This window comes from Salvelinus sp. IW2-2015, unplaced genomic scaffold, assembly GCF_002910315.2.
Source record: "Salvelinus sp. IW2-2015 unplaced genomic scaffold, ASM291031v2 Un_scaffold4181, whole genome shotgun sequence".
NCBI lineage: Eukaryota > Metazoa > Chordata > Actinopteri > Salmoniformes > Salmonidae > Salvelinus > Salvelinus sp. IW2-2015.
In genome coordinates this window covers 55,919-67,960 of record NW_019945452.1, presented here as the reverse complement: position 1 = coordinate 67,960, position 12,042 = coordinate 55,919, and the positions used below count along the sequence as shown (strand labels likewise).

General features: G+C 43.1%; 2 protein-coding genes across 3 annotated transcripts in view; one reads left to right on the top strand and one right to left on the bottom strand.

The window, feature by feature from the left end:
- atrip (ATR interacting protein) overlaps positions 1 to 6,601 on the bottom strand; it is a 23,041-nt gene extending 16,440 nt beyond the window's left edge. Inside the window, exons 1-4 of one of the 2 annotated variants that reach the window (XM_070441523.1) lie at positions 5,922 to 6,600; positions 3,182 to 3,258; positions 2,824 to 3,000; positions 1,174 to 1,285 (exon numbers count right to left, since the gene is read on the bottom strand). In XM_070441523.1, coding sequence (XP_070297624.1) covers positions 1,174 to 1,285; positions 2,824 to 3,000; positions 3,182 to 3,258; positions 5,922 to 6,213 — 658 coding nt within the window. In that variant the 5' untranslated portion in view covers positions 6,214 to 6,600. Of the gene's footprint in view, positions 1 to 1,173; positions 1,286 to 2,823; positions 3,001 to 3,181; positions 3,259 to 5,921 lie in introns of both variants that reach the window. The other variant, XM_070441524.1, reaches the window with a different exon arrangement.
- A 471-nt stretch (positions 6,602 to 7,072) lies between these two features.
- Positions 7,073 to 8,651, top strand: LOC112076991 (protein BTG1). Its single transcript, XM_024143605.2, has 3 exons — positions 7,073 to 7,254; positions 7,418 to 7,554; positions 7,989 to 8,651. Exons 2-3 carry the CDS (start codon positions 7,437 to 7,439, stop codon positions 8,402 to 8,404), a joined length of 534 nt encoding a protein of 177 aa, XP_023999373.1. The 5' UTR covers positions 7,073 to 7,254; positions 7,418 to 7,436; the 3' UTR covers positions 8,405 to 8,651.
- Positions 8,652 to 12,042: the final 3,391 nt, after the last annotated feature.

Below are 12,042 nucleotides of genomic sequence, written 5' to 3'. Positions count from 1 at the left end.
CACACCGCCTCAGTGATAACAGTGGACTTCCTCCTAGGACACACCGCCTCAGTGCTAACAGTATAACTCTGGTTCATAGGCACATAATTGCTGCATACAATAGCTGTAGGATCAGCAGAGGCATTCAGGGCAGTAAGAGGGACATGAATGAGGTTACTTACATTGTGTCTACCAACGCCCCTGGGATAAAGTACATTTGCTGAAGCATTATCATGACTCAGTGACACAATGGTAGGGATTAACTGAGCTGGACTTGGGTCATTGATACGTCAATGTCTCAACGCAGCCTTATAATGCTGTGAAAGGATCCAGGAACCCCAAAAATGTAAATAAACAGAATAGAGCTAAGCACAGGAAAAATCCTAAAGGAAAATCTGGTTCAGTCTTCTTTCCACCAGACACTGGGAGATGAAGTTACCTTTCAACAGGACAATAACCTAAAAACACAAGGCCTAATCTAAACTGGAGTTGCTTACCAAGACGACATTGAATGTTCCTGAGCGGCCTAGGTACAGTTTTGACTTAAAAAATCGTCTAGAAAATCTATGGCAAGACCTGAAAATGTCAGTCTAGCAACTATCAACAAGCAACTTGACAGAGCTGTGTGCAAGAATAATGTGCAAATATTGTAAACTCCTGTAATCTATCCATTTCCAGCAATCGAAAGCAAAAAATTGCCTTAAATAATAACAACTAAAGTAAAATGGCGCAGCCAGTCTACAAGGTGACGCAGTACCTCTCTTACATTCTTTGGTGAGAACCCTGATCCACGTTTTGTAAAGTAATAACATAACAAAATAAAGACAATAGCTAACCCTCCCAGGTTGGAAAAGGTCTAACGTCTGCCTGAAAATCATTGGTCTGCATACTTTTCCTGTGTGCTCTCTGGTCCTATCATCTCATTACATATCATAAACAGAAAGACTGGCAGACTGAAGAGCGGTTAACCTGTTTCTGGTGACAGGTGTGTGTTTGGGTACCTGTTTCTGGTGACAGGTGTGTGTGTGGGTACCTGTTTCTGGTGACAGGTGTGTGTTTGGGTACCTGTTTCTGGTGAAGGTGTGTGGTTTGGGTACTTTTGTTCTGGTGAAGGTGTGTGTGTTTGGGTACCTGTTTCTGGTGACAGGTGTGTGTTTGGGTCCTGTTTCTGGTGACAGGTGTGTGTTTGGGTACCTGTTTCTGGTGACAGGTGAAGCCACTGCTTTCCTTCTTTCTCTGTGTTCTGTAGTTTAGTCTTCATCTCATTCATCTCAGCCTCTTTGAAGTGCAGCTCAGACAGCAGGGACTGCCACCTGCGGACACATCAGAAGGAAACAGAGTGGACTTTACTGTCCAATTGTACAACGGATGTCCAACGGAAACTTGTATGCTGCTTTTTTTTTACAACCTCCGTAAGACACGAAACAGAGGTTGGTGGTGTGTGGAGGGTTAAAATACAGACAACCAATGGGTTAGATCGTCATCAGAAAAACCCATTTGGGATGCATACAAATCAGCCAGAATGGATGAGAAAGGTTTTCATGTAAACCATAAAGCAGTGGCTCATCACCTTGTGTCAGACATGTAAATAACCATTCGAGTAAGGATGAGATACTCCTTCCACTGTACGGGGGTCAGTGTGATGCTAAAGTTTAGTTCTCACTGTAACGGGGGTCAGTGTGTGCTAAAGTTTAGCTTCTCCACTGTAACGGGGGTCAGTGTGATGCTAAAAGTTTAGCTTCCTCCACTGTAACGGGGGTCAGTGTGTGCTACAAGTTTAGCTTCCTCACTGTAACGGGGGTCAGTGTTGTAACAGTTTAGCTTCTCACTGTAACGGGGGTGGTGCTTGGCTACAGTTTAGCTTCCTCATACGGGGGTCGTGTGCTGCTAAAGTTTAGCTTCCCTGTAAAGGGGGTCAGTGTGTGCTAACAGTTTAGCTTCCTCCAGTAACGGTGGTCGTGGTGATGCTAACAGTTTAGCGCCTCCACTGTAAGGGGGTCAGTGTGCTGCAACAGTTTAGCTTCTCACTGTAACGGGGATCAGTGTGTGCTAACAGTTTAGTTCCTCACTGTAACGGGGTCAGTGTAACAGTTAGCTTCTCCACTGTAACGGTGGTCAGTGTGCTGCTACAGTTTAGTTCGTCCACTGTAACGGGGGTCAGTGTGCTGCTAAAGTTTATGCTTCCTCCACTGTAACGGGGGTCAGTGTGATGCTAACAGTTTAGCTTCCTCCACTGTAACGGGGGTCAGTGTGTTGCTAAAGTTTAGCTTCCTCCACTGTAAGGGGTCAGTGTGCTGCTAACAGTAGCTTCCTCACTGTAACGGGGGTCAGGTGTGGTGCTAACAGCTTAGCTTCCTCCACTGTAACGGGGGTCAGTGTGGCTAACAGCATTAGCTTCTCCACTGTCCGACTCGAACATGTGATCCTCTGCTGCAGAACCACCGTGACCGTCCTCCTTGACAACGTACCAACGGGTTGAGCCACCGAAAAGGTACCTCTTGGACGGCTTCACCCGCGACATTTCAAGCTAACTGTGGAGTGAGCTTAGGGTACGTTCTTAACTACATCACATACGGTTTGGGTCGGCATAGCGTTGCAAAATTATTGTAACTATGCAAAAAAAAGGACCAGGTTTTCCAGAAATCCAGGCTGGAGGATTCTGGATATATATGCTTATTCCCTCCTGATACCTGAAAAATTACAACCAGGATTTCTGGGAATTTGGGGAAAGTTTTTTTCTGAATTTTGCAACACTCGTTCGGACTCGGCAGGATAGTGTGTAAAAGGTAGTTTCGTAACACATTGGGGTTTGATAGTCGTACAGTATCAAAAACAGACTTGGACGTCTACCTTCTTGGAGAGCTCRTTCTCCTTCTCGCTCTGAGCGTCTCTCTTCTCCTTCTCCAGGAGGAGCTGAGCCTGTCTTTGCGCCTCCTTCTCCTGCTGGGCGACCCTGAGGGAGTCACGCAGCACTCTGATCTCTCCGTTCTTCATCAGGATCTCCTCCTCTACCTCCTTTAGCTGGAGAACACAACCACATCACACTGTCATATTCCACACTGTATTATTTGGTTTATGACTAGCCAAACATGATATTGAGCATGAGCTGCTGAGATTTCTTAAAAGTAAACTAGCAATGTGAATATATGTCACGAGACTTTCCAGGATTTGAGTTTCACACCTCAGCATATCAGTTTACTACCTTTTTCTGGAGGTCTGCTTGTTGGGCTTCCAGTTGCTTTAAATGCTCCCCGTCAGTCTTCGACTGATGTCTGTTCCCTGCAAAAACAAGAGGACAAAATATATTCTGTCAGGAATGGAAGAACAAGAGGACAAAATATATTCTGTCAGGAATGGAAACCAAAGGACAAAATATATTCTGTCAGGAATGGAAGAACAAGAGGACAAAATATATTCTGTCAGGAATGGAAGAACAAGAGGACAAAATATATTCTGTCAGGAATGGAGGAACAAGAGGACAATATATATTCTGTCAAGAATGGAGGAACAAGAGGACAATATATATTCTGTCAGGAATGGAGGAAGAAGAGGACAATATATATTCTGTCAGGAATAGAAAAACAAGAGGACAATATATATTCTGTCAGGAATAGAAAAACAAGTGTAAAATATTTCTTTATATCGTAGAATAATAGTGAAGACATCAAAACTATGAAATACGGAAGGTCTGATTTCACTATTATTAAAACAAGACCCAGATAGACTGGGTCTTTATATTTGCTATCTAAAAAACTGGAGGCTTCTTACAATTCAATGTTGTGATGCAAAAATACTAGCGAAATGCATAGCACTCAGAATTAAAAGGGTTTTACCAGGWATTGTTCATCCTGATCAGACAGGTTTTTTACATGGACGATACATTGGAGATAATATACAACAACTAATAGAAATAATAGAACATCATGAAACATATAAGCAGCCAGGAATGGTATTTATAGCGGGTTTTGAAAAGGCATTTAATAAAGACTGGATTTTATTTATAAATGCCTCTTTTTTTTCAAATTTCGGTGATTCTCTTATAAAATGGGTAAAAAATAATGTATAGCAACCCCAGGTTTAAAAAAGTAAATAACGGCTACTTCTCAGAGAGTTTTTAATTGTCATCATGTTTGACAATCTRCTGGAGGGGATGGAGTCTCTCCAAGAAATGGCCATATCACAGTCTGCCGATATGGACAGCCCCATCAAGAGGATCCTCCTGGATCCCCCTTGCTTGTGTATTTAGAGAGAGAGTGGTAAGCAGCCTGAAAACCTATAGCAGTAGCCATTGCACGGACTGAGGGAGACAATGCCATCCCGTCTGATGTTCAGACTCTGCTTGCAGACGTAAGAGAAGAAATCCGTACTGCCCTGCCCACTTCACTGTTGCTCCAAGCAGAGGAAACTGCAGTTCTGAAATACATCAGAAAGCGTGAAGACTTCTGCCTGAAGTCCATACACGCCGTAGCATACATATTGGACCCCAAGTACACTGGCAAGAGCATCCTGTCTGGTGCAGAGATCAACAAGGCKTATGGTGTCATCACTACCGTGTCTCGCCACCTTGGCCTGGATGAGGGCAAGGWTCTTGGCAGTCTGGCGAAGTACATTTCCAAGCAAGGGCTTTGGGATGGAGATGCAATATGGCAGTCGTGCCAACATATCTCATCAGCCACCTGGTGGAAGGGACTTTGTGGATCTGAGGCTCTTTCCCCTGTTGCCTCCATCATTGTCCAAATCCCACCCACCAACCAAATCAGCTGCCTCAGAGCGCAACTGGTCWTTGTTTGGGAACACACACCAAAGCACGCAACAGGCTGACGAAGGGTTGAAAAATTGTTGGCCATGGGAAAATATGAGGCTTTTGAGCCTGACAACGAGCCAACCTCAACAAGGTTGGAAAGTGACAGTGAAGATGAGGCCTCAGAGTCTGATGTTCAAGAGGTGGACATTYAGGAGGTCCAGGGAGAAGACATGGAAGCCTGAGAGGAAGACAACCAAATCTTTAGTTTCTAGACTATTATTTTACAGATGWATGTTGAAAACGTTTTTGGGAGATGTGACGGATCATTGGGGATCATTCAATATTCCCTTTKTTTTGTTGTTCAGTGAAATCATCCCATGTTAAGAGTCAACTAATTTAATGGAAGTTCAATTCGTAACTAAATTGTTTCTTAAATTTCTATTGGAAGGATTTATTAATTTGCAATTATGTCTACTTATGATAAGGTAAAAGGTTTATGTTACTGTCTCCATATGATATGGTAAATAATTCCAATGCAAAAAACATTACATTTAAATTGTATTAATATTAATTTGCATATATTTACGTTATTTCCCATATAGTCCCGGTAATTCCCACATAAAGTTTCTACCTTTGAAACAAAATGTGCAACCCTAGGCACATCATGAAGCTGGTTGAGAGAATGCCAAGAGTGTGCAAAGCTGTCATCAAGGCAAAGGGTGGCTATTTTAAATATCTCAAATATAAAATATATTTTGATTTGTTTAACACTATTTCAGTTACTACATGATTCCATATGTGTTATTTCATAGTTTTGATGTCTTCACTATTATTCTACAATGTAGAAAATGTAAAAAATTAAGAAAAAGCCTTGAATGTGTAGGTGCTCTAAAACTTTTGACCGYTAATGTATATTCTGTGAGGAATGGAAGAACAAGAGGCCAATATATATTCTGTGAGGAATGGAAGAACAAGAGGCCAATATATATTCTGTGAGGAATGGAYGAACAAGAGGCCAATATATATTCTGTGAGGAATGGAAGAACAAGAGGCCAATATARATRKTGTSAGGAATGGAYGAACAAGAGGCCAATATATATTCTGTGAGGAATGGAAGAACAAGAGGKCKATATATATTCTGTCAGGAATAGTTAAGTGCTTTAGGCCACAGARAGTACATTTATTTCATAYGTCTTACCGAAAGTGTCTTTACATGGAAACTCAGGGATCTCTCTGTCTCTCATGGAGTTACTCCTAGCCAGACCAGAGGGTTGTTGTCTGCTTCCCGAATACGGCTTCCTCGACTCCCCTGGTCGAGGACCAATGGAGCTTGGCCCTGGTCCTGCTAGATCCCCGTTGACGGCCTGAGATGCTATAATATCAATCTCTTCCAGATCATCCTGGGTGAAGTCATCGTCACCTCCGAAGGGGTCGTTACATGGAGCCGCAGGYCTCAGCACCTTGAGGCGCTTGCGGGGTGGGTACGCCATGTTACCAGGCCAGGGGTCCAGGGATGCGGCTGGGCTGGAATACCTGGAATACCTACTTTAAAATTACTAGAAAACGTGTAACTTGGATAGCCAAGTAGCAACTTTTTAGCTAGTTTGCGAACTTTGGCAAGCTAACTAGCGCCAGTCAATGTGGGTCAGGGAACTCAACCTGAACATCTCTGGTATGGCGGTTCAAAGCAAGCCTCTGGCTAGTTATTTGTCGCACGTCTCACAATTTAAAAGGRATTCCTAAAAAAAAGTTAACAAAAAATAACTGCAGGCTAGCTCAGTTTGCAAGTTATTAAACCATCGTTCAAATGTTTTACAGAATGAGCTAATCACAACACTGCTTATACACGACCTCAACTTAAACAGRAATCCTATTGGTCTAGAAAGCGCTCCGTGATAAAAACTGTATGGATAGCCAAAAGGGACAAAAATAACAACGCCGAGTTTTGCCATTTCTCTCTCTTTCTCTCGCTCTTATCCTTCTCTCTCGGACAGACAAGAATCTGCACACCAAAYAAATGGACAGAGACAGACTTTTAAAAAATTGATTCCCAAGAGATTGTTTACGCAACATTTAATCTCAGTGAATTAATTAAATCCATGACACATTGTGTCAGTAGTACATATCAGATCATAAAAGAAAGACATTGCAATACTTCGCCCAAATTTTAATATGGATGAATAATATTTGCGGTGATATCATTTTACGGCATTATTCTGTGTAACATTAGTGAACAAAGTTCAATACATTCTCTCCGTTTACACAAAACGAGAGAGTAAAATCTTTATGACGTCATAGGTGATGTGTGACAGGATTGGTTGCCTGGGGTTTTGTGGTACTCCAGAATGTTTACCAGCTGAGCAGGAAAAAAAGCAGGGTAGTGAGCGCCAAAGACTGCACTGAAATACGTTTTTTTCTCCCCCCCTCCACCCACACGTAATCTACATTTTCTCCCTTTTCAAAATCTCCCAGTCATATTTGCAAGGAGAAGAAGCGATCCAGTAACTTTTTTTTTCCTGATTGTAGACAAGGTTTGTTTCGTTTTTATCTCGTAGTTTATGTTAATAATTTCAACAAAGAGAGATGGTGGCGGTCGTTATAACATTGTTATGACATAGGTTGTTATTTTCGTTGCAATCTTGTAGTTTTATAGGTTGGTTGTGAACTAATGTTCTCCGTTTGTTTACTCTATAGTTGATGAGACGGATATAAAATGAAAACTGAGGTATCCACAGCAGCGAATTTCATCTCCAGATTACTGAAAACAACTGGACTGCTATCCGAGGAGCAACTTCAGCATTTCAGCCATTCCCTCGAAAAATCTCTGGGAGGTAAAAATTWATGGGGAATATGACTGTTCATGCATAGGGTAGCCTATAAAAATCGCCAGACAAGTATGCATTCCATCACACGGTCAGTAACATTTTCTTTTTTTWAAGCAGATCAAGTAGAAGTTTAGGGGTACAGGCTATGAATGAACATTAGGCTGTCAACTTAGCTAGCTACCTGTAGGACAGACAACATAGACACCAGGATAGGCCATAATAATCATTGTGTGTGTGTATTGTTTTGTAATTTCTGCTGATATTCTTGCTATTAAAATCTTCAACGATGATTGATGTCTGAGTAGCAGAAGTGTCTGTCTCACACGCCGCACAATAACAAAACATGAAGGACAGAGAGCAAAAATGTCTGTTTTGACCGCCTAATCCTTTTCTATATCACACGGCAATTCTGACATGACTTTGTTATTTCTTTTTCGCAGAGCACTACAAGCACCACTGGTTCCCTAACGCTCCCTGCCGAGGCTCAGCTTACAGATGCATCAGAATCAACGAGAACCACAAGATGGACCCGGTCATCGGTGAAGCCGCCGGCACCATTGGACTGACCAGAGAACAGCTCTTCACCCTTCTGCCCAGTGAGCTTACCATGTGGGTGGACCCATACGAGGTGTCATACCGGATAGGAGAGGACGGCTCCATCTGCGTTCTCTATGAATCTGAGCCATCATCATCATCATCATCATCATCAACACAGCCTGAAACAGCCTCTAACCAGAGCCAAGGGGACAGCAACAACAGAGCCAGTTCAGGCAACTGCAAAGGTGAACTGAGAGTGGGGATGGGAAGGTCCAAAAAACCCAAGTCCTTCACCATGATAAGGATTTCCAGCAGCTAAATGTTTACCTGCCGCATCCACCTGGACACTTGGACATAGGTCAGACACACATATTGGTTAGAATAATTGTTCATTTCTTTCTTTTTTTTAATATTAAAATATGTTTAGTACTCTGAATATCAACTTGTTCACCTTTATGGATACTACATAGGGTCTATTTTGAGATTATTGACAGAAGATTAATTTTAATGTATGTTCTTGATGTTGCTAATTTATATACAGTATATTAAAACACACTGCATTTGAATGGAATGTRATAAGGCTAATGATTTCATCAAAACATATGATTTGATTATGTCTGCATCCCAAATGAGGGTTGGGGAGGCACAGAAAGCAATATTTCAAAATATATTGCACAACCATAAAGATGCAAAAAACATTGTTTTATACATTGATAATACAGGACATAGTAAATGCCTTATGTCATTGGTTCCCAACCAGGGGTACTAGGACCATCCAGGGGGTACTTGAGAAGACTCATCAGACCATAGTTACTGGTAAAATGTACAAGAAGGACATCAGGGGTACTCGGGCAGAGACATTCGTTGGTGGACGTAAGGCAACTTCAGTGGTGAAGAACAGGCCCGTAACAGCCAACTTCAGTTGGTGGAACCGTAACAGCCAACTTCAGTTGTGCAACCGTAACAGCCACTATCAGTTGGTGGAACCGTAACAGCAATACAGTTGGTGGAACCGTAACAGGAACCCGTAACAGCCAATCAAGTTGGTGGAACCGTAACAGCACTCGGTGGAACCGTAACAGCCAATTCAGTTGGTGGAACCGTAACAGCCACTTCATTGTAACTAGCCACACTCAGTTGGTGGAACCGTAAACAGACCAACTACAATTGGTGGAACGACCCTAAATCAGTTGGGAACGGTAAGGGAACAATAAACGCCAACTCGTTGTGGACCATAACGCAACCAGGTTGGTGAACCGTACAAGCCAACTTCAGTTGGTGGAACCACAGCCACTTCAGGTTGGTGGACCGTAACAGCCAACTACAGTTGGTGGAACCGTAACAGCCAACTTCAGTTGGTGGAACCGTAAACAGCGGACCATAACAGCCTAGCTTCAGTGGTGGACGCATACAATACGTTGCGAATACCATGCTGAAACCATAGGGACCCATAACAGCCACATTAAGTTGGTGGACCGTAACGGGAACCATAACAGCAACTTCAGTGGGGACCATAACAGCACATACATTGGTGGAACCGCTAACAGCAACTACAGTGCGTGACCGTAACAGCCAACTACAGTTGGTGACCTAACAGCCAATCGTTGTGGACCGAACAGCCAACACATGGGTGGAACCGTAACAGCCAACTTCAGTTGGCTGAACGTACAGCCAATACAGTTGTGGGAACCGTAACAGCCAACTACAGTTGGTGGAACCATAACAGGGAACCGTAACAGCCAACTACAGTTGGTGGAACCGTAATCGAAAAAGGTTGAGTCCTACTGCCTTATGTTACGGAGATATTTTACATATTTTGAACTTTCAAGTGAGGTAGAACATCTAAAAGGTTGTTTTGAAATACATTTTAATAAAGTTAGAAAAACTGTTATTCCACAGCCTAACTTAAGAATTAGAATAAGTAAATAAAGTAAATCGCTATAAAGTTCAATCTAAATAACACACAGCCATGGGATCTCCATGGACAAACATTTTGCAGTAGAATGGCCTTACTGAAGAACAGTGACTTTCAACGTGGCACCGTCATATGATGCTACCTTTCCAACATGTCAGTTCATCAAATTTCTGCCCTGCTAGAGCTGGCTCGGTCAACTCTAAGTGCTGTTATTGTGAAATGGAAACGTCTATGAGCAACAATGGCTCAGCCGCAAAGTGGTAGGCTAAACACAAGCTCACAGAACGGGACTGCCGAGTGCTGAAGCGTGAAGAGGGTAAAAATTATCTGTCCTTGGTTGCAACACTCACTACCAAGTTCCAAACTGCCTCCGGAAGCAACATCAGCACAATAACTGTTCGTCGCGAGCTTCAAGAAATGGGTTTCCATGACCGAGCACCAGCCTAAGATCACCAAGCGTCGGCTGGAGTGGTGTAAAGCTCGCCACCATTGGACTCTGGAGCAGTGGAAACACGTTCTCTGGAGTGATGAATCACGCTTCACCATCTGGCAGTCRGACGGACAAATCTGGGTTTGGCGGAGGCCAGGAGAACGCTACCTGCCCCAATGCATAGTGCCAACTGTAAAGTTTTGTGGAGGAATTTTGTCTGGGGCTGTTTTTCCTGGTTCGTGCTATACCCCTTAGTTCCAGTGAAGGGAAATCTTAGCGCTACAGCATACAATGACATTCTAGACGATTCTGTGCTTCTGTCACAAACCGGCTCATAGCCTATAACAAAAAGGGAGACAGAGATCAAGTAATAAATATATTTATTAACTAAAGTAAACGATATACACTTGACAATGGTGTGTGTAGTCAGTAGTGTAAGTGTGTGGTTGCGTGCATAGAGGGTGATAATGAGGTGTGTTGAGAGGTGCCAAAACAAACAAGACACAAAAWGCCACAACCAAAAACAGTGTGTCTGCGTGYAGAGTCTCCTCAATGAATGGGGGAAAGGTGTATTTATCCCCGGGACACACCCCCACGCCTAGGTGTGACACTCCCGGCTCCGCCCACCGACATCCTATTAAGGAAAACAAGAGCAAAGAGTAAGAATTAGTCAGACAGTGGGAGGGTCGTCACTAGAGGTCGACCGATTATGATTTTTCAACGCCGATACCGATTATTGGAGGACCAAAAAAGCTGATACCGATTAATCGGGCGATTTTTATTTATTTATTTGTAATAATGAAAATTACAACAATACTGAAGGAACACTTATTTTAACTTAATATAATACATCAATAAAATCAATTTAGCCTCAAATAAATAATGAAACATGTTCAATTTGGTTTAAATHATGCAAAAACAAAGTGTTGGAGAAGAAAGTAAAAGTGCAATATGTGCTATGTAAGAAAGCTAACGTTTCAGTTCCTTGCTCAGAACATGAGAACATATGAAAGCTGGTGGTTCCTTTTAACTGATGTCTTCAATATTCCCAGGTAAGGTTGTAGTTTAGGTTGTAGTTATTTATAGGAATTATTAATATTTATATAATTAAATCGGCCATTCGAGTTAATCGGTCGACCTCTAGTCCCCCCCCCCCCCCCCCCCCCCCCCCCCCCCCCCCCCCCCCCCCCCCCCAAAATACCAGGGGACCACCAAGGACCCCGGAACACCACACCAACTATTGCCCTTGTTAACGCTACCCCACTGCCCCAGCCAACCTCTTCCTCCCCCAGCCAACCTCTTCCTCCCCCAGCCCTCAGCAACCTTTGCGCACAGGAAGCAACCTTTAAGAGGAAAGACAAAAAACAAGGAAAGCAGGTAACAGACAACAGGAGTGACAGGACAACACAAAATAAACAGTGGCCAGTCACGTGGGCGACACGCACACCCTCGGGGGAACACACGTATGAGAAAAGGCATGTCCACCGATCAATAGACCAGACACGACCAGACACGTTCAGGAACAGGGCGCACGAGAGAGAGAGCGTCAGCAATGACATTCAGGCCCCTGATGTGCCTGCAAAAACAAACACTGTCTCATTATCCTCTGGTT